Source organism: Colletotrichum graminicola (assembly GCF_000149035.1).
Source record: "Colletotrichum graminicola M1.001 genomic scaffold supercont1.1, whole genome shotgun sequence".
NCBI classification, from domain to species: Eukaryota; Fungi; Ascomycota; class Sordariomycetes; order Glomerellales; family Glomerellaceae; genus Colletotrichum; species Colletotrichum graminicola.
Window position 1 is genome coordinate 336,008 of NW_007361005.1, and position 18,334 is coordinate 354,341.

At 53.7% G+C, this 18,334-nt stretch overlaps 7 protein-coding genes across 7 annotated transcripts; 4 read left to right on the forward strand and 3 right to left on the reverse strand.

Annotated features, from left to right (window-relative positions):
- Positions 1 to 259: 259 nt before the first annotated feature.
- On the forward strand, positions 260 to 964 carry GLRG_00087 (uncharacterized protein; the record flags this gene model as incomplete). Its single annotated transcript, XM_008090772.1, has 1 exon — positions 260 to 964. One exon carries the CDS (start codon positions 260 to 262, stop codon positions 962 to 964), a length of 705 nt encoding a protein of 234 aa, XP_008088963.1.
- Positions 965 to 3,019: 2,055 nt separating this feature from the next.
- On the reverse strand, positions 3,020 to 5,005 carry GLRG_00088 (uncharacterized protein; the record flags this gene model as incomplete). The annotated part of the gene is made up of 2 exons (XM_008090773.1): positions 3,020 to 4,784; positions 4,839 to 5,005. 2 exons carry the CDS (start codon positions 5,003 to 5,005, stop codon positions 3,020 to 3,022), a joined length of 1,932 nt encoding a protein of 643 aa, XP_008088964.1.
- A 707-nt stretch (positions 5,006 to 5,712) lies between these two features.
- GLRG_00089 (uncharacterized protein) lies at positions 5,713 to 6,413 on the forward strand (the record flags this gene model as incomplete). Its single annotated transcript, XM_008090774.1, has 2 exons — positions 5,713 to 5,800; positions 5,878 to 6,413. The coding sequence occupies 2 exons, from the start codon at positions 5,713 to 5,715 to the stop codon at positions 6,411 to 6,413; spliced, it is 624 nt and encodes a 207-aa protein (XP_008088965.1).
- Positions 6,414 to 6,693: 280 nt separating this feature from the next.
- On the reverse strand, positions 6,694 to 7,277 carry GLRG_00090 (pre-mRNA-splicing factor CWC21; the record flags this gene model as incomplete). Its single annotated transcript, XM_008090775.1, has 2 exons — positions 6,694 to 6,982; positions 7,045 to 7,277. The coding sequence occupies 2 exons, from the start codon at positions 7,275 to 7,277 to the stop codon at positions 6,694 to 6,696; spliced, it is 522 nt and encodes a 173-aa protein (XP_008088966.1).
- Positions 7,278 to 7,757: 480 nt separating this feature from the next.
- Positions 7,758 to 9,029, forward strand: GLRG_00091 (uncharacterized protein; the record flags this gene model as incomplete). The annotated part of the gene is made up of 1 exon (XM_008090776.1): positions 7,758 to 9,029. One exon carries the CDS (start codon positions 7,758 to 7,760, stop codon positions 9,027 to 9,029), a length of 1,272 nt encoding a protein of 423 aa, XP_008088967.1.
- A 651-nt stretch (positions 9,030 to 9,680) lies between these two features.
- On the forward strand, positions 9,681 to 10,894 carry GLRG_00092 (uncharacterized protein; the record flags this gene model as incomplete). The annotated part of the gene is made up of 2 exons (XM_008090777.1): positions 9,681 to 10,437; positions 10,512 to 10,894. The coding sequence occupies 2 exons, from the start codon at positions 9,681 to 9,683 to the stop codon at positions 10,892 to 10,894; spliced, it is 1,140 nt and encodes a 379-aa protein (XP_008088968.1).
- Positions 10,895 to 15,466: 4,572 nt separating this feature from the next.
- On the reverse strand, positions 15,467 to 16,704 carry GLRG_00093 (G-protein alpha subunit; the record flags this gene model as incomplete). Its single annotated transcript, XM_008090778.1, has 4 exons — positions 15,467 to 15,510; positions 15,582 to 16,138; positions 16,189 to 16,531; positions 16,587 to 16,704. The coding sequence occupies 4 exons, from the start codon at positions 16,702 to 16,704 to the stop codon at positions 15,467 to 15,469; spliced, it is 1,062 nt and encodes a 353-aa protein (XP_008088969.1).
- Between the last annotated feature and the right edge of the window lie 1,630 nt (positions 16,705 to 18,334).

The following is an 18,334-nucleotide window of genomic DNA, read 5'->3' on the forward strand; positions in this document are numbered from 1 at the left end:
ACTTCTGAGCTTGCATTGAGTAAGCATGGCTATGGAGGAGATATCTACAGACGGGCCAAATTGGGCCGCGCATCAGCTGCCTGATGCAGGCTCGGCGGGGTAAACCTGCACAGCCTTTCTGCGCATCAGGTTCAGTGTCTTACTGTACTTTCTTCTCTTCTTCTCCTGACTAGTAGGCTTCCATCTCTACGATCCACTCTTTTGTCAATCATAACCCGTGCTATTAGGATTTGTATCACGGTGCCTCTGGCTGCTGGCAATGGAGGCTGCAATCGGAGTTATCGGGCTCTCATTACGACCTATCGATTCGGCCGTGAAGGTGAAGCGGGCCATCGACAACTACCGGTCTGCCTCGACAGAAATCCATCGGTTAGCAATCAAAATCGAACGAGTGGAGGCAATATGCGGTGCCATCAAGAAGAGCCTCGAGGGCGGGCCTTCGACACGACGATGCTCCGATCTCATCGAAACCTGGGGTGTTTGCGTGCTGAGGAGTGTCCAGTTGACGCTTGCAGAGCTTCACGACATCATCGCCAAGCTTGAAAAGAAGGCAGCGAAGAAGAGAATAGTGAATGCCGCAGGTCTGGCTTTCTTGCTGGAGAAGGACGACATAACAAGCCTGAGCAAGTATCTTGATGAAGACCTGAACCATTTGCAAAATATGATGACGGCCGAAATATTGTGCTTCTCCAAGATTCATGCTTCAAAATTCTTTGCTGACCACAGAGGCAGCTCCCAATTCAATATCTCCCAGCAGTTGGTACTTTACCAGTCCAGCGCACAAGCTGCACCGTCAACAGAAAGCCTGACAACTTCTTTGCCTTGCCCTGCGTCTTATACCACTGCATCTTCCGAGCCAAGCGTAACAAAAATAGTCAACAAAAGCAACCGAAAGATAATTAGCGCATACGGTTTCCACGGCCAAGCACAAAGCGTTAGAATCATCAGAGAATCTCGTTGGTAAAACAATAGGGAGACGACGACGTCAAAAGAGATAAAGACGTATACTTTCGGCCTCAGTGGAATTTCCTACAGAGTTGAGTTTCACCGGAAGCTCAGCATGGCGAGCCCAGTATGTGCCATGAACATTCGACATGTCATCTCGAGTAAAACAGATCCAAGGCTTTGCGAAGACCTAATGGATGCCATGTGCATTGGCAATCTGCGAGCGTTGCAGGATATGCTTTCTGCCGGGAGGCTTACTTTGAGTTCTCTGTGCGGGAAAAGGACTCTGTTCGAGGTGAAGTTGCTTTAATTTCGATAGTCTTCATGCCATTGGCGTCGAATGCTGTCTGACCGATATTTGATACAGATGGCAGTCGCTACCAAACAGCCAAGCATTTGCCGTTTCCTTGCTCAACGGAACATCAGGCTATGCATAGATGAGCAGTGTGTCCGATCGTTTCTATTTTGACCCGGGCTAACAGGATGCTCAGGCTTTGTAGACCCGATCTTATTGACGCTTATTATAAGTGGCTCGATAGGGAGTCTTTCGAGATTCGCCGTCGTGTCTTTGAGATTGATGACATAGTCCAACTCACCCAGACATCCCAGGCCTCAAGGTTTCGACTCTTGGCATTTCAATTGAAAGATATTCGGTCTTTAACCGAATTGTACAATCGATTTGACAAACCGGCTCTAGACCCCACTGAGAAAGAAGACTTCGTCAACGCCGTTTGGGACGCCACTGTATACCATTTGACGTTCCCACTCATTGATAAAGACAATATTCTTCCGTTTCCAGATGATCAAGTTATAGAGGTCTTAACAGTACTTTTTGTTAAATTGATTGACGAGGGTGTTGACGTACATAGACTTGTCAGTTTTGACTTTCATCTTTCCGAAACGAAGGAGGGCTGGAAGACCGCACTGTATATGATCCTCACAGCCTACAATTGCCACCGAAATGTCGAGTTGACTTTATCACGCTGGTTAAGGATGCTTCAGGCGAGCCGAATCGACATGCATGGGTATATACGGCGCGACACTGCTTTTTGTCGGTCTTCATGGAGTCCTCACTGGGACGCGTGGGGAAAATCACTGATTACGAAAGAGATTGAAGGTTTCGAAGTCCCGTTCTGGCGCCGATTCGTCGATCCTCTCGGCAAAGCCTACGAAGTTAGACACGAGTTCAGAAACTGGGGTCGTCTTTACCCAGTTAGGAACCCCTTATGGTATGAAGGAGCCTGGAGAATCCTGACAAAGCTGGTAATGGAGGACAATCGACTACGCGTCGTGACGAAGAGACGAGAGCTGGTTCTGTCCATACAGAATGATTGGCCATTTGAGTATTCTTTTGTCCAGGAGTTTGACCTAGATTCGGCACGAAATCTCGGGGTTTTGGCAGGCGAGAAAATCGAACGCCGAGAGGTCATTTTTATACGCCAGGGAACTCATGCAGAACAGATTTGAGATAAGGCAGATGCGGAAACTCTACAAGTCTGGCTACTTGAAGAGAGAGAAACATATACTAAGAGTACCGGGAGCTTGGCCGATCTTAGAATGGTAATCCCTGGGTCAGGTGGCCACGCATATGAACGAACATACATCGAGATCTTTCATACACTCTTCAATACAGCAGGACGTTGGACAATAGAGTTCCCTGAATACAAGGTGACTGTAGCTGAATGGCACACACTAACGCATCATGCTTGTCAATACGGTTTTACAGCATGGCACGCTCCCGGCTTCTGCTGGTATGTAGATCACCTCAACAGCAATGGCCGATATCAGCAATTCAGTTCTACTTTTTCGTTTATTAGGTGCGCCAGGACGATTTAAAGATTTTGGCAACATTTGTGGTGGGTTGGAATGCCAGTCCGATGGGGGGGAAGGCGACAAGAGCCCCGAATGAGCAGCAACACAATCTCCATTTATTAAATAATAATATCTACTTCGCTTGATGTTTCCGTCATCTTATGGTATAAAGTAAGGCAAACAAGCTGAGTTTTTGCATACTGAGCTTCCTGTTGCGCCTTATACAGAAATGAAACGATCTTCCACCAGTGCCGCGCATAACTTATCGCGGGACGTTGGGCAGCGGCCTCGGTCCGACAATTTGTCTGCGGCCAGCCCCGATTCCCTGGGCTCCCTTGTTCTGGTTGTCACCACCAGTGTATCCGGACCACTGGCTGACGTCCCAGCGGCCTCCAATGCCACCACCGATGCCGTCCACACCGTTTCCGGTAGGAACCGCCCGAGCCGTCTCTTTCTGGGCCTCTTCCCACTCACGCTGACGTTCGCGCTCCATCTCCATTTCGCGTTCGAGTAGCGACTTGGACGCCCACCCACCTGCCTTGGTCTTGTTCTGGCTTTGGGCACGTCGGTGATCCTCGGCATCTTGCTCTGCAGTGGCACTCAGCTCCCGAGAATAAGTTTGTTTGGCGGCAAGTGGGGCCGGCGCGGCGTTATTAGCGAGGAACCGATCGGTCCGGCTTGGTGGGGGCTGGTTTGCCGCCTTGTAAGCGGCAGGATCCGGAAGAGGTCGACCGCCCGTGGTGTGAGCCACGGCCTTTTGAGGCGGTTTAGCGACTGTCATCGGATCCGGAAGGGGCCTCGGGGATCTCGGAGGTAGTGCGGGATGCTCGTTGTCATGCGCATCCTGGTGCTGAGACCATGCAGTCTGAAGCACCTCCCGTTCGCTTTTGGACCACGAGTCTTGGCGACTAGGGGCTCCGTCGGACGGCCGGCTCCTAGACCTAAGCCGAGCCTTGGGATCATTAGTAGCGGCGAGTGTCCTGCCCGTCCGACCTTGGCGCTCAAGCTCATATCGCCTCTCACGTTCTCGGGCTTCTTCGAGCTCCTTCTCCAGTTCAGCGATCCGGTCAGCCCCGGTCTTTTGGGGCTTGATGGCTTGCTCCGACTGGTATTGACTGAGAAATTGTCCCCGCAGGCGGGCATCACTCTTGCTTCTGGCGCGGCTCCGTTCCTCTGCTAAGCGGGCTTCGGCTTCGGCTTCCTCCTTGCGGCGCTTCTCTTCCGTCAGCTTCCACATGCGCTCTTCCTCTTCCCATTGACGTCTTTCCTCATCAGCCTGACGCTGCTTCTCTTCCACAAGACGCTGGATCTCCTGCTCTTCCCGCAAGTGAGCCTCGCGCTCAAGCTCTTCCTCTTTCTGACGTCTGAGCTCCGCCATCTGTTGTCGCTGACGTTCCTCTTCAGCTTCTTTCTCTTTCCGCCGCTTTTCCTTATCGGCCAAGGAGGGGACAGAGGGGCCAGCACTAGTGATCTGCCTCCGGCTTCCGAACGATATGCCTAGGTTTCCTTGGCTGGCACCGCCCATGTAGCCGTATTGAGCGATGTTCCATGCTGGAGAGGTGGCACCCTCGTGTTCCTTTCTACTCCAGCTGCTAACGGGAGACGTAGGCTTGGTCGGGCTCCATCTTCCCGACCCTGAATCTCCCGTCTTGGCACTGGTCAGGTTAGGTCGAGGGGAGCCAAATCCAGACGCGTTCGAAAACCCACGCGATCGCGTAGGGGAAGGGGTTCCGCGTCCAGTGGCTTGAGGACTCATCACTCCGCGACTTTTGGAGCCGATCGGTGAGGCGAATTTGGATGGGTTTGCTGCGTGTGCGGCACGACTGAAGGCGCCTAGGCATTGCAATACTTGGGCCGGGTCTTTTTGCTCGAACAGATCGACGGTAAGGAAGACATCGTGGTCTTGCAGGTTGAGAGGGGGCTGTTTGCAGGCACGTAGAAAGTGCGAAATGTTTTCCATCTGAACGAAAGGCATCGCTGACTTCTTGAACTTGACGCCAGGCGGTGGTACCGCAAGGTTGATTAATCTGGAGCATCATCTGTCAGTGACGGCAACTACTGACGGATAGCAGTTGACCTACTTGCACAGCGCAACACCATCTTTCAGTCCCTCAAGGAGATCACCGGAAGGTAGTCTCTCTCCCAAAACGCCCTCGATCCAGGCGCTGACTTCTTTCGCTGCAGCAGGTGTATACTTGTCGAGGCGCAGTTTGCGCAAGTCCTTGTCTAAGGACGTTACTGATGCCATTTTGAATCTTGGTATGTGCTATCGATGAGGGAATCAATGGCGGATCGGGGCGGTTCGATGTTTATGAATCGAGGCGCTTCGCAGTTGGGTTCGTGGGATGCGTTTCAGTAATGCAGCGTTTGGGCGCTGACGTCGGCGGGGGTCGGCGCTGACGGAGTTGGAGTAAGGGAACGAACGCTGGGGATGCAGCCGATTTGCGCGTGCGTAAGACGTGTCTCGGATGTTGGCGATGATTCCGCTGAAGTTCGTTTCTTGTTCGCTCGAGAGGACAGCTGGGAGTGAAATTCAATGTTCTGCAGGGGGAATTAGGCAGTCCGGTGGCAGGTCGTAATGATTGAATACCGGGCGAAGACAGGTCATGGTGGGGAAGATTTAATTGTTTATGCATCTCGCGCTGGCGGGAACCTGGGATAAGGTGACAGCGCCCAGGGTCCGGCTGGTGCGCCGCGGCCTTACGGAGTGACGTGTGCGGTGGTGGCTGGTGGGGTCAATGTAACTCTCGTTCTTTAAAGGGTTGGCTTGCGCCTGCAGAAAAAATACGTGGCTGAAGATAAGATATCCATTCCTCGGCCAAATTTCCCGTGGCGGTGCAAATTATCCAAGGTTGACCTCATTACTTTTCTAGAATCTAGTGAGCTTCGCGTTTTGAAGCCATGGGTTCCTGAACGTCGATATTTTCTCCCCAGCCCCCATACAAAACGGTACAGATGTCTCCGACACGGATATCACCCCTTCTGGAGGCTTGGTACAAGTGGAAGTCGCTCAGACTACCATGGCGCAAGCGCTTCCTTGTTGGTACGGTTCCAACCTCTGCTTCCCCTCACCCTCCTCTGTAGATATATGACCGCGGAGACTAATACGCTCGGTTCTAGGCCGTGACCTACAGGGTTACACATTTTGGGAGTTTCGAGAGACCCGCGGCAATGGACCTGGCCGCTTCCGCCGCATCGTCAAGTATCCGCGATCCGTCTACCTCTCCGACGTCAAGGTATCCCCGTTGTGGCACCAGTGGTTGAGGCACACCCGACAAGAACCCCCGACGCTCGAAGAACAATCACGCGAGGCCTTCCGACAGGAGCGCATGAAAGTGTTAGCAGCGCAGGCAGATGCCAGATGGGAGGCAAAGCCTAGATTGACGGATGCTCCGGGGCAGCAGACAGGTCAGCGTTTGCCATCATTCAACACTGCGCAGACTCAACCCATTGCGCCGGAACTGGAGGCGACGAATGCGACCACGAAGGCGAACGCACCCGAGACAGTATCGCCGCAGTCTGACAAACCGGCCGAGCCGGCTCAGCCTGCAAACGAGACGAAGAACAAGTACGGAAAGGACCCTTGGGCGAAAGCTCGAGGGCCAAGTGAGAACTGGCAGCCAGAGACGTGGATGCCACCTGCAGGAAAGAAATAAGTGGCTTATGTATGACGGCTTCGCATCTGTATATTACTAGAAGACGGAATGAATCTCCGCACATGTACCAACAGTTCAACACGGGTCTTTTTGCTGGCAAGTTCGATGCGTCGAGCCGTCTTTTCAGCGACTTGGTATCGGTACGAACCAGTGTCGCAGCGCCGCCACGCTCGTCTGCTTGTGATTCGTAAACAAACGCCTGAACGCCCATCCCATGCCAATCCGTACCCAAAATCCAGGCGCTACGCATCTTAGCAGAAAATCTGACAGAATCGCATGCCTAATCGACATCTTCCCTCTGAGCCTCCTTTTCCAAGGAGCCCCGGAGTCTCTCCTCTTGTCTCTTCCAATGGCTGCCCTCTTCATAGTCTTTGCTTATTCTCAGAGCGCTACGTAATCTCTCACTCTCCTTAATCTTGGCGTCGGCCATTTCGTGCACTTGATGGCTCTTGAAGTGCTTGCGTATGGGCCCGGCACCGCCGCCGCGGCTGTTCTTCTGTTTCTCTAGCTCGGCTAGTAGCTTCGTTCGCATCTCGTCGCATCGCTTCTCTACTTCTTCTTCGTCAAGACTAAATGGTTGGTCAGCACCATACCAATCGATGGTTAAAAGAGGCGAGCAAGATAAGCTAACCCTTCGTCTTCAAGTGTGTCGCGCAGGTCGAGCACCTTGACCTCCACCTCGCGCTTGCGGTCGTGCTCCAATATTTCCTTATCGGGCTGTCGCTGCTTGTGACGGAGTGAGTCGGCGTCCTTGGGGGGGTAGGGCGCGCCGTAGTCGCGCGGACGCATATGCGCGAGGTTGCGTTGGACATAGCCAGAAGTGCCACTGCCGCGAGGCGTTGAGAGACCGACGTTGTCAGACATGGCTTGTGAAATTGATTATGTGATTTTTTGTTTTTTTTTGTGATTTGTGTGGGATTGAAGAAACAGTCACGATCTGTGTCTGCTGATCTTGAATCAACTTGGTGTTGGCGGGAAAACCGAGATGTATCTCGTACCTTGGAGCTGCACGAGACGTCACTGGCCCAGGGCGTTTGGCAGAGTGGTACGGACGACGTTCGGTCAGGCCACATAAGGCGGTGAGTTCGAGCGTAGAGTCACGGCGCGGCAGAAAAGTTAGGACGGGGTGGGATGATAGTGGGGTACTTTCACCTTTCGGCGATTGGAAGGAAGCCTCACTCACTAATGAAGAGAAGACTCATCGATGTAAGTGAAAGTGGAAGAGATTTATTACCACAAAAGGGCTCTGACGCAGATGCCAGGTTCCCAAAATCTCGCCGACTAGGAAGAACCAAAAATCTCCTTGATCAAACACAATTCTCATCCCAAGAAATTAGTTCCGTAATGCCGTCCCTCGAAGGTCTTACTGGGGGGCAGCCTACCCTGGACGCAGTCAACAACACCACTGCCCAAAACCCCGAAGAACTTACCTTTCCGCCCGTGGCCAAGGATCACATTCTGAATTGCTCGTACGATAGCTGGTTTCCCAAGTACCGGACAGTGTCAATCAGGTCGAGAATAATCAAGCTATCAGCCGACTTTGTCCAATACATTCGCGACGACGGCATCATCCTCGCCGACGAAGATAATGTTCTCGCTGAGGAAGACGAGGGGGAGTGGTCCGCCTCTTCTAACACAGCCGACGCACCGAGACGGAACCGGCACCTCGAAGGGGATAGCTCCGATGACGAGCCCGAGGCCGACTCTCGGCCTCCGAATGAGCGCTTCCCCGAAATCCACCAGGAGATCAAGGACATTATCAATGAGCTGGGAGGCGCTGTTGCGCCCAAGCTGAACTGGTCCGCCCCGAAGGATGCAGCTTGGATTTCAACGCACCAGAACACACTCAAGTGCACATCGCCCAACGATATCTATCTCCTTCTTAAGAGCTCCAGTTTTGTCAGCCATGACTTGGAGCACGCCTTCAAAGACACCGTCTCCTCGACCTCAAACAGGCCTTTTCAGCCCGTCCTGGTTCTCAGACCGTTCTTCGCGCCCAACCCCGCGCTTGAGTTTCGTTGTTTCGTCAAGCACCGCGCTCTCATCGGTGTCTGCCAGCGGGACTGGAACTACTACCCGTTCCTCGACGGTCTCCGGCCTGCGCTGGTGTCCAAGATCACCGATTTCTTTGAGGACCGTCTGCGCTTCACATTTCCCGACGGATCCTTCATCTTCGACGTCTACGTGCCCTGCGATAGCAACTCATATGACGAGCTCGGCAAGGTGCGCCTTATTGACATCAACCCCTGGGCGCCGCGAACAGACAGTCTGCTCTTCAGCTGGGTCGAGCTGCTCGAATTCAAGGTCCCGAAGCCGATGCTGGGCTCCGTTGTGAACGAGGAAGAACAGCTTGAAGGCAGCGCTGCGGACGAGACGACGGACGAAGAAGATGCTGATGAACTGGTTCCTGAATTGAGGCTGGTTGAAAAGGATAACCCAGTTGCATTCAACTTCAGCACACCGCAGTATTCTGCACATAAGCTGCCAAAGGAGGTTGTCGATACGAGTTTGTCGGGAGAAGGCGGGTTGAGGGAGTTTGTCCAGCGGTGGAAGGAAATGACTGAGGCTGATGGCGGCGGTGATGTCTGGGAGAATTCTGCCACAGCCGAGGCATGAGATGCGGGGTTGTATTCCAGCCGAGGAAACATCTAGCTGGAGTAGTCAAGAAGCGCGATTTTGCTTCGTGTCGAATAGCATCAACGGATACGCGCCAGTATGATGGACCGAATAATTCCATCCCATCGTCATCAAGCAACAGGGGCCTGGGTGCTCCGAGCAGTTCACTCGAGTTGATCACGCCTGTGCATAGCCTTGATGTAGCGGACTGAGAGTGCAGAGCGCAGAGCTCTACCACGTAGTTCCATGGTAACTCGTTCACTGTCCACATAAACAGTCTCATTTTGCATGACAGCTAACAGTATTACAGCAGACAATCTTTGCGTTTTGTTCTTTCGGATGTATCTATCTTCTGCAAGTCTAGACTACTCGCTTATATAAGACTCGGTAAGTGCTGGAACCAAAACATTTGGTCCGAGCTCCTATGTACCTTCCATTTGTACCCGTAGCAGTTTGTGAGTGGAACCCGAGACAACCACCAGCTTCTTCCCGCTCAACAGCTCCTCCCGACCCCCCAAACTCCTCATCACACACACCCCCCAGCTGACACCAGCTGTCCGCCCTCAACGCCACTCATCGTCAACTAGGTAGCTAGAGCTTCCTCGCCGTCCACCTCGATGAAATAGGAGCATCGCTCTGCTCAACTACCCCATGAGTGCCCGAGGCGGAAGCCGACCACCTCCTCGAGGCCGCCCAAACAAGGTGACGAAGCCTGCTGGAGGCCTCAAGCGCGACGCTCACGGCCGTCAGAGCCGTCACTCCTCCGTCGCAGCCGATCAGCTGGAGCAGCTAGCCCACGATGCAGAGGCCGAAGCTGAACACGAAGATGACGACGAGATAACCGTCCCTCCACCTCCCGGTACCTCCTCCCATCATCAGCACCAGCACCAGCACCAGCACCAGCACCAGCAGCACCAACAGCACCATCATCCGAACCCCTTCGATCTCGCCGCCGCCGGCATTCTAGCCAACGGTCCTCCCGGCTCAGTACCCGGGGCCGAGGCTGACATCCACCCCGATCTGCACAGCCTGCCGGCCCAGTTCGCCATGGAAGCCCCGATGGGTACTCATGGCGCCGGGGGTCTGTCCCGGACAGCCGAGGACCTCGCTTCTGAAAGCGGATACGGGCAACTGGTCATCGATAGTGCACTCGCCAAACGGCTGGCCAACAACGAGGGACAGCGGCTCGCGGTGCAGCGCCGCCAGGACCAGACTCTCAACCTGAAGAGAAGAAGCAACGTCGAAGCATTACTGGCCCACGTCTCGGGACAGGAAGCCCATAGTCCCTGCAAGAGCTGTCACAAGGGCTACGGTCCTTGGAACGGGTGCGTGGTGGTCAGCGGCCAGATGTGTGGCAGCTGCGCCAACTGCTGGTTCAACGCGAGCGGCTCTCGCTGTTCTTTCCACGGTAAGCAGGAACCGAGGATGCAACGAGTAGGTCCTCGAGAAAACATCGGATAACTAACAAGCTTTCCCACGCAGAAAACAACCTTCCTCAGCATATGCCAGCCATCCAGCTTCAGCCTGTGCCCCAGGTGTCTGCGAACACAAGTTTTGCCGGCACGGCACCGATGGCTCCCGGCATGGCCCCCGCAGGCCCCAGCTTCGGACAGCCTGGCGCCGACCCGACGGTTGCGCAGTTTGTCAAGGATGTACTGGACAGGGCCATGGCGGAAGCTCGGAGCGACAACCCACACGTGCGATTTCAGCTCCGGATCGAAACAGCGGCACGGCAGCTAGCTCTTGCTAGCGCCGAGTACGCCGAGTTCCTCGCCCAGCAGGGAGGGCATGACCCGAGTCAGCATCCCGATCCAGAAAGCTCCGTTCCGGAGGCACCGATGGGAGAGGATGACAACGGGGCCTGAAAGGCTCTTGTCGACCTATTTTTGCCCTACATTATCTCCGTTTCGTCATCCTGGTGTTAAAGTATAAAGAGATGGCCCGACTCTTCATATGGTGAGATACCATGGTATTTTTTGCCTTCTAGTCTGGCACAGCCAACTGCGGATGCCTGACTCGCCGTGCCCATCTTGTGTCAGTCGAACCTGCGAGCATTACATGGCCCTTGTGTAGCTTCTTCACCATCGCCGTGCCACATTGCACCTCGAGCGGGCAAAGCTTGTGTGCCTGACTTGCTCTCAATAAGCTTCCCTTGGCACGTGCGTTGTAGAGCACAGTCTGGTATACGAATACAGAGAGAACGAAAGAGCAACACTATGAAACAGAACACAATGGGAACTCAGGGTTTCCCCTAGGCAGACAATAGAGAGCAGGCATACAGCCAGAATACAGGATGGGCACCACAAGCGACACAACCACCAAAGGTCATGCGGACACCAGAGGGCTACAGTTGCCTGGTTTAGCTCAGGCACACAAGGTGTCGTGGCCTGCAGCTACCATGAGACAAGGTCGGCGGGTTGGTTAGTGTGCGTACACACACACACACACACACACACACACACACACACACACACACACACACGCACATAGATAGATTGGTACCAACAATCTCAATCCATCATCACCGTCCCCTCATTTGTATAACACTAGATCATTTATCGTGAACCAGTATATCTTACACCTGAGGATGGTGGCTGGCTGTCGTGTCTCCTCTCACTTTCGTTGGGAAGTCTCCTGGTTTGGCGCATTCCGGACTTGAGCTGTCCATCCTGTATCGGGACGCAGTGGCCACACACAAGGCAATGGGGCTTATTGGTATCTTTGCGATACCTACATGGCAGATATCAACCAGAGCTGGGGTGTAGACGGGAGTGTCCCAGGACCTAGAAATTGCGGAGCTGAATGAATCGGACCAAAACAAAAGGTCAATTTGATTGTGGCTAATGATAGTCGCACCCGTTACGTACTCGTACCTTCCAGACCTGTTCGGTCCAGCAGCCCCTGTTGCGGGAAGCAGCAAGCCCTCTACTATGTACTCTCTATACCCCGACAGGCCATATATCCTTCATCGTCACAGCCGAGGCTCTTGTGCGCTCTCTGTACGCCTGCCTAGTGCGCCAGCTCTGAATTTGTATGACGTCTTGGAAGATGCCACTGATCCCGCTCAAACCCGAGAGACGTATAATATAGGAGCACCTATCACGTAAGCGTGGTATGCGCCCTCCCGCTCCTTGTGTCAAACCAGCCCCCATGTTGCAAGCTGTGTCTGTTGTCGCCTTGCCCAGACATTTGGCTCACTCGGGGACAACCAGACGTGTGCTGTAGCCCGGTCGACAACATTGTGCTCTTGGGCCGAGAGAACAGTATGTACCAATGTATCCACACACGCGCGCGTGCGTGCAAGTGTTCCGACACCTCGCCCACCTTACTGTCCTATCCCAAGGAGCCAGCACCCAATATCTCCAGAGTCGGTGACTGGGAACCCCTTCAAACCCCAGATGGAAAAAGAAGAAAAACTTTGGAGTCATCCGCCGCCTATCCTTCACCCTGCCGACGGTTTGCTGGCGAAGGAGGGGCCGCAAAAGCTACTTCTACACACAGACACCCTCGTTGCCGGTCAGTCACCCAAAAGTTTCACCCTTCAACGTCTCTTAGTCCCAGGACGAGAAGGGGGGGAGGGGGGCACACAGGCGGCCCAACGAGTTCAAAGCGGCCACCCGAATGGGGCAGGCACGACAATCCCATACTGTGAAAGAGCGATGTTGGGACCATGGAGGAAACGGTCGCCCCCCGCCTCCCCCACCACAATCGCAACTCTATCTTTCTCGTCCGGTCACGGCCTTGTCCTGGCAATTTCTTCATGGGCGAAAAATCCGGGCAGTCCAAGAAATACCAAGATCGTCCCGAAATCTCCGGCCCGTCTGGTCCTGGAAACCCGGCGCGCCGTCTCAGTTCCCAAACAATACAGGGCCCTCCGCCGCCTTGCCGAGATGAAAAGGGGGTTAGGTCAAGAGCGACACCATGCAACAGTCAGTCTTGCCCGTACCTAAAATAGAAGATCGGGGGGGGGGGGGGGGGGGGGGGGGGGGGGGACTGTTAAATTAGCATACGACGCCTGGTGCAGAAAAGCAACAAAACATCAGTAACGTGAACACAAACCACCCCCATTGGTCAGAAGCCCAGCCACCCTGCAACATGTTTGAGGACAAGAGGGGCAGACAGGGGGCGGAGAAGTCATCAGCGTTCTCACAAGGTATGGGAGAACGGACGAATGGGCATGTACTACGCAGTATTGTATCCTGGGTTCTTAATCTTAGCTTGCCACAGGCCCTACGTACACGCATAGTATACTCCGTAAACAGTCACACTTTATTCCTGCTAGGTGTCTAGGAAGAGTATGCACTTTTACATCTTACTATTGTCAATCTTGAGGTACATCTCGAACATTAAGTACATTGTACATTGTTGGTTATCACAGGGAAGGGATATTCCAAGTCGTATATGAATATAAACAGGATTGTGGTGTGTAGTTGTAGTTGTTGTATCTAGACTTACGGATACAGGCACCTACTTGTAGTAATATCCTTGCGTTGCAGGGGAAGGGTGGATACTGCCGGGGTGGTGGTGTGTCACGTGAATATCACGTGACACACCTCCCCAGAGCATACCTCCCATATGCCAACATACACATTTGAGTTCGTGAGATCCCAGTAGATGTGTAGATGGGACGACATGATCCCTGCCCGATAGTAAACATTCTCCCCCCTCCCCTTCAATAACATACGGTACAGATGTGACGTACCCGCCCGTCGAACCACCTAACTTACAGTACTGGAGACGGTGCTCGCCCTTCAAACAGCGCGCAATCTGGTGTTATCCTGCCCAAGGACCTGGCATCCTTGTTCGGCGATCACTCCAAGATTGATTTCCCCATCATCCATCCTCCAATCCCTCCTCTCCTCGAGCCTTTCTGCCGTGTTTCCGTGTTTTCAGATTCCGCTTGGGATGGGTATTTCCATGTCGAGTCTAGAAGGAAAAGAAAATTGACGAACACGCCACCCACCCCTGCCTCGAAATACTTCGTAAGTTCTTGCCACATCGCAACTCGCCGTCCGGCTCGAAAATGTTAGCACCCCAAACCTGGCGGACGTGCTTTTCCCCGTCGAACTTGAGGCTCTATCTATCAAGAAGTCTTGGCGTTCTTTGGCGGCCTTGGCCGGCGGGACTGCGGGGGGGACGTGCGCCACTCACGCCCTCTTCCCAACCTACTCTCCCTCCCACTCGGCCTGCTCAGCCACTGCTACAACGCCTAATCAATTGATGTTTGTAATGTACTTCGTCTCATCTCAATATAATCTCCCCCAAGCCTGAATGGATGGCTTTGGCCCATGGGAAGTCGCCGGCGGGCAGGAAGAGAACTGCGAATGGAGGGGCAGGTCGCAAGGGAGGGAGGGGGATGGGCTTGGACAGGACCCTTGAATTATAAAAAAAGAAGGAAGAAGAGGAAAATATAAAATAAAATAAAACAAAAAGATAAGATAAAAAGTCTCGAAGGGATGTGGTCTCGCACGCCTGTGAGTGCTGCTTGATAACGGATGATGACTTGGGAGCCTGTCCAGAACTGGGCCGTCTCTTCACCGCCGCCGTGCTTTGTGAGAAATGGTCCCCAGGCGGCCGGAAGCGGCGCAGTCACGTCTTTCGACGCCGTGAACGGCCGAGAGCGGGGAACGGAGCTTGCCGGCCAGAGCCTATCAGATCCTGTGCGGAGTGATGTGCAGATATCTCAAAAGATAAAAATTCTGTTCACATGACGCACAAGGTGATGCATGTCGGCTGAGCTGGCTGTTGTTTTGGGAGGGGTCAAGAAATCACAGCATCTCAACGCTCTTAACAGGCACCCGTCAAACTCGGCCATTCGCCAAGAGCCATCAAGGCAAGCGATGTGTTATAAGCCGTTGAAGAACGGGCACAGCTGGTATAAAACGCTCAATGTCACAGCAGCTCGACGAATAAGGAGATTTCTCGTAATTAGACAGGATATTTAACCACCTTCCATCCATCGGGCTTCTCTGAAATGCATTCAAGTTCATTGCTTCTTTTCCTCTTGCTATCCATCCATCCATCCGGGATTCAATTCCACCCCTCTCCTCTCATCCCCGTCGCCTCGCTACCTCGCTGCCCGCCTACGGCAGGGCTCCATCTCCCGTGCGATCCCGCCTGCTGCTGTCGCGACGTCAAGTTTGGTACATAGCTGCCCCCCGTCCATTCCCTCTCATTACGGAGCGTGGATCAATAGGAGTAGAAACCAAAAAGTGTGACCGCCCAAGTCCGGGAAGGAATATACCAGGGACGGGTCGAGAGTGGAAGAAAAATACAGTCGCGTAATCGAGGGAATCTTGGGAAACCATCGGGCCGCCGTCTGTTCATCGGGAGAAAAGTTGTTTCATGAGCCAGCCTCCCATGACGTTTTCTGGCTTGTGTCATGCAATTAAGAAGTAAAGGGTATTGTTGGAAAAAAGCAAACGTTTTGATGGTTCTTAAATCAAGCCGCACAGCCGCAGGTTCTCTTGAATGATGATGTCTGTTTGCCAGGTTAGCCACCGTCCTTTGTCATCTTTGAGCCGTCATGGTCTGATGGGGGTTTTAACTCACCATTCACTGCCGCCATGACGAAGCGGATCTGGGTCGTGTCTGTCGCGCAAGTGAAGTGCGTGTAGATTTGCTTGGTTTCATGCTGGTTCAGGCTGACGAATCGGTTCAGAATGTAGTCACACGCCGCGGCATAGTCATCGCCCCCCTCATAGTCGGGGAAATAGTTCTTCATGGGGCTGACAGGGAGCTTCTCCTTGAACCGATCGATCTTGTTGAGGAAGAGGATGATGGAGGTCTTGATGAACCATCTCGAGTTGCAGATGGAGTCAAACAGTGTCAGAGCTTCCTGCATGCGATTGACAGTCTCGTCCTCGAACAGCAACTGGTCGTACTCGGAGATGGCGACGAGGAAGAGGATTGTGGTGACGTTCTCGAAGCAGTGAATCCACTTCTTTCGCTCGGACCGTTGGCCACCGACGTCGAACATTCTGTAAGTCAGATCGCCGATGATGAAGGTAGTTTCCGTGATACCCGTCGTCTTGACACGCGATCGCAGGACATCCTGGTCGTTGGGCATGTAGTCGGGAGCGGCGATGCGCGCAATGTTGTCAAAGTAGCTGTACTGTTAGCGCAAGCGGCCTGTGTCAGCCGGGCATCAGACACTTACTATCTCGCAGAGTCATTGAGCTGGTATTCGCGAGAGCGCTTGAAGCAATCTTGCACGCCACGATCCTTCCACAGCGCCTCAATCGCACTTCCGACTTCGGGCGGCAGAACATCCCCTTCAATCTGAGCGGGTTGCATGAAGATGGTCTGGACGTGGTACTCCATGCGTTGGTCCTCAAGGGGCAGTTCCAATGACTCCATGGCCTCGAGGATGACCCGCATCGATTGCACTGTGTTGCTGAAGATAATTTCCTTGAAAGATTCGCGTTCATCGCGCGAGTAGCCACCCTCGTGGATGAGCTTCATCTGCTTCAGAATTGTCGATTTTCCGGATTCACCAGCACCTAGCTAACGGTTAGGGGAGAACGGAACGAAGGAACGGCGAAGCAATCGACTTACCCAGAAGAAGCATCTTGATCTCGTTGCGCTGCATCATTTTGTCCCTCTTCAGCTGGTTCTCGATCTCCTCGTTGCGGGCCTTGCCTTCCTTGTCCTCCGTGCTCATTCCGCAACCCATTTTGGCGGTTTGGTGTCGTTCAGACCGGCAACAGGTACAATTGAATTGATGGGGAGTAAAAGTGATTGGAGGATTTTGGACAGAATTGGGGGCTGCGTCGAATGGGACCTGAAGGGGATCAGAGCTCGTTAGCCAACCATGCCGCGAATGGGCGTGATGCCAGCGGGCGAACGAGAGAGACGGATCCGGTTCTTTTGGGAGGAGGCGACGGGACGGGGCTGGAATGCAGAACAATCTAGGCGAAGGCGAATAGGAGTAACGAGGAGTCGAGGCCGGGGAAGGAACTGATGTCGAGGAGGCGGGCGAGCGGGCGTGTTTCTCCTGTATGGTCTGTCTTGTCTCTCTTCGTGTCTCGTTCGTCTCGCTTTCCCGATTCCCAATGGCTCGATGTCGGCGCCGGCTCAAACAACTGCTGTTCGCAGGGGGGGGCTTTGGTGTGGGTTGTACGTCCGTGCCGCGCTCTCTCTCTCTCTCTCTCTCGTTCGCGCCTGTATATAGTATGAGAGCGACGATGGACTCACCTCTGTGTCTTTTGGATTGATGATGAAATCAATCAATTGGCGATGGCGTCGAGGAACGCAGCAAACAGGAAAAGAAAACACAAGCCGTTAGGCGGACGATAGGAGGATGGGAAGGTCGCGACGAGATTGCAAGACCAGGAGCAGGAGGGAGAGAGAGAAAAGAGAGGAATGGGTTGGGAGGTGGCTCTAATGTGGAGAGAGGATATGGGAAAGGGCAAGGGTGAAGAGTTATGAGCAAGGATGGTAGCGACAGTGCTGCGAGGAACAGAGAATAGTGTACCTAGTGGGAGAGTGGGTAACAGTCGCCGCCGGGGCGGGCCATGCGCTTCGAGGCACGGTACTGAGGCAATGTACACGGTGCAAAGAATCGCGCGAGACGGAGACAAGAGGGGCAGGGAAACAAGGGAAGAACAGAACAGCACTACCTAGTTAGGTAGGTAGGCAAAGACTGAGTCCCCGCTGACGGGATGTCCCCGGCCATGTTGGAGGTGCTGGAAGTGGTAGTGAATGAGGCTAGCGGCTTTTGGGGGCCATCGCCGGCCATCCTCGCCGCCATAGTTGGTGGGGCGGTGTCACCTGTGAGTCTGTGACCTAATAACCATAGTACGATTATATAACCATAGTACTATCACCGGGACACAGAGGCGTTTCTTGGTAAACAGTGGGCGCCGACACCCCTCGCATCCCTGACCAACACTGCAAGCGTCTCTATCTCAATGTGTCTTTCCTTTTCCCAAGTCACGCACGACGTCTTCGGAACCACACACACACACACACACATCTCACCTCACCTCACCTCACTCACGTCTTGCGTCAGTCCAACAACCCTATGCCTGCTGCCACAGAATAAATCGGATTAGGCGGAATGAAAGGGGGCTCGTGTGGTACACGGTGTGGACAGTGGGCTGGAGGTGCGAATATCCATCTTTCCATGGCGCGCCGCGCATCTAGTGCAGGGGCCCAACAGGGGAGGGGTTCCAGAAGCAAAGGCACGTACGATGCAGGTAGGTAGGTAAGTAAGTAATAGTACGGACGAAACCTGGATTCTATCCTTCCCCCCCCCCCTTTTCCTCCGCCCTTTTTTTTCGATGCTGCCGCTAGCAAACCGC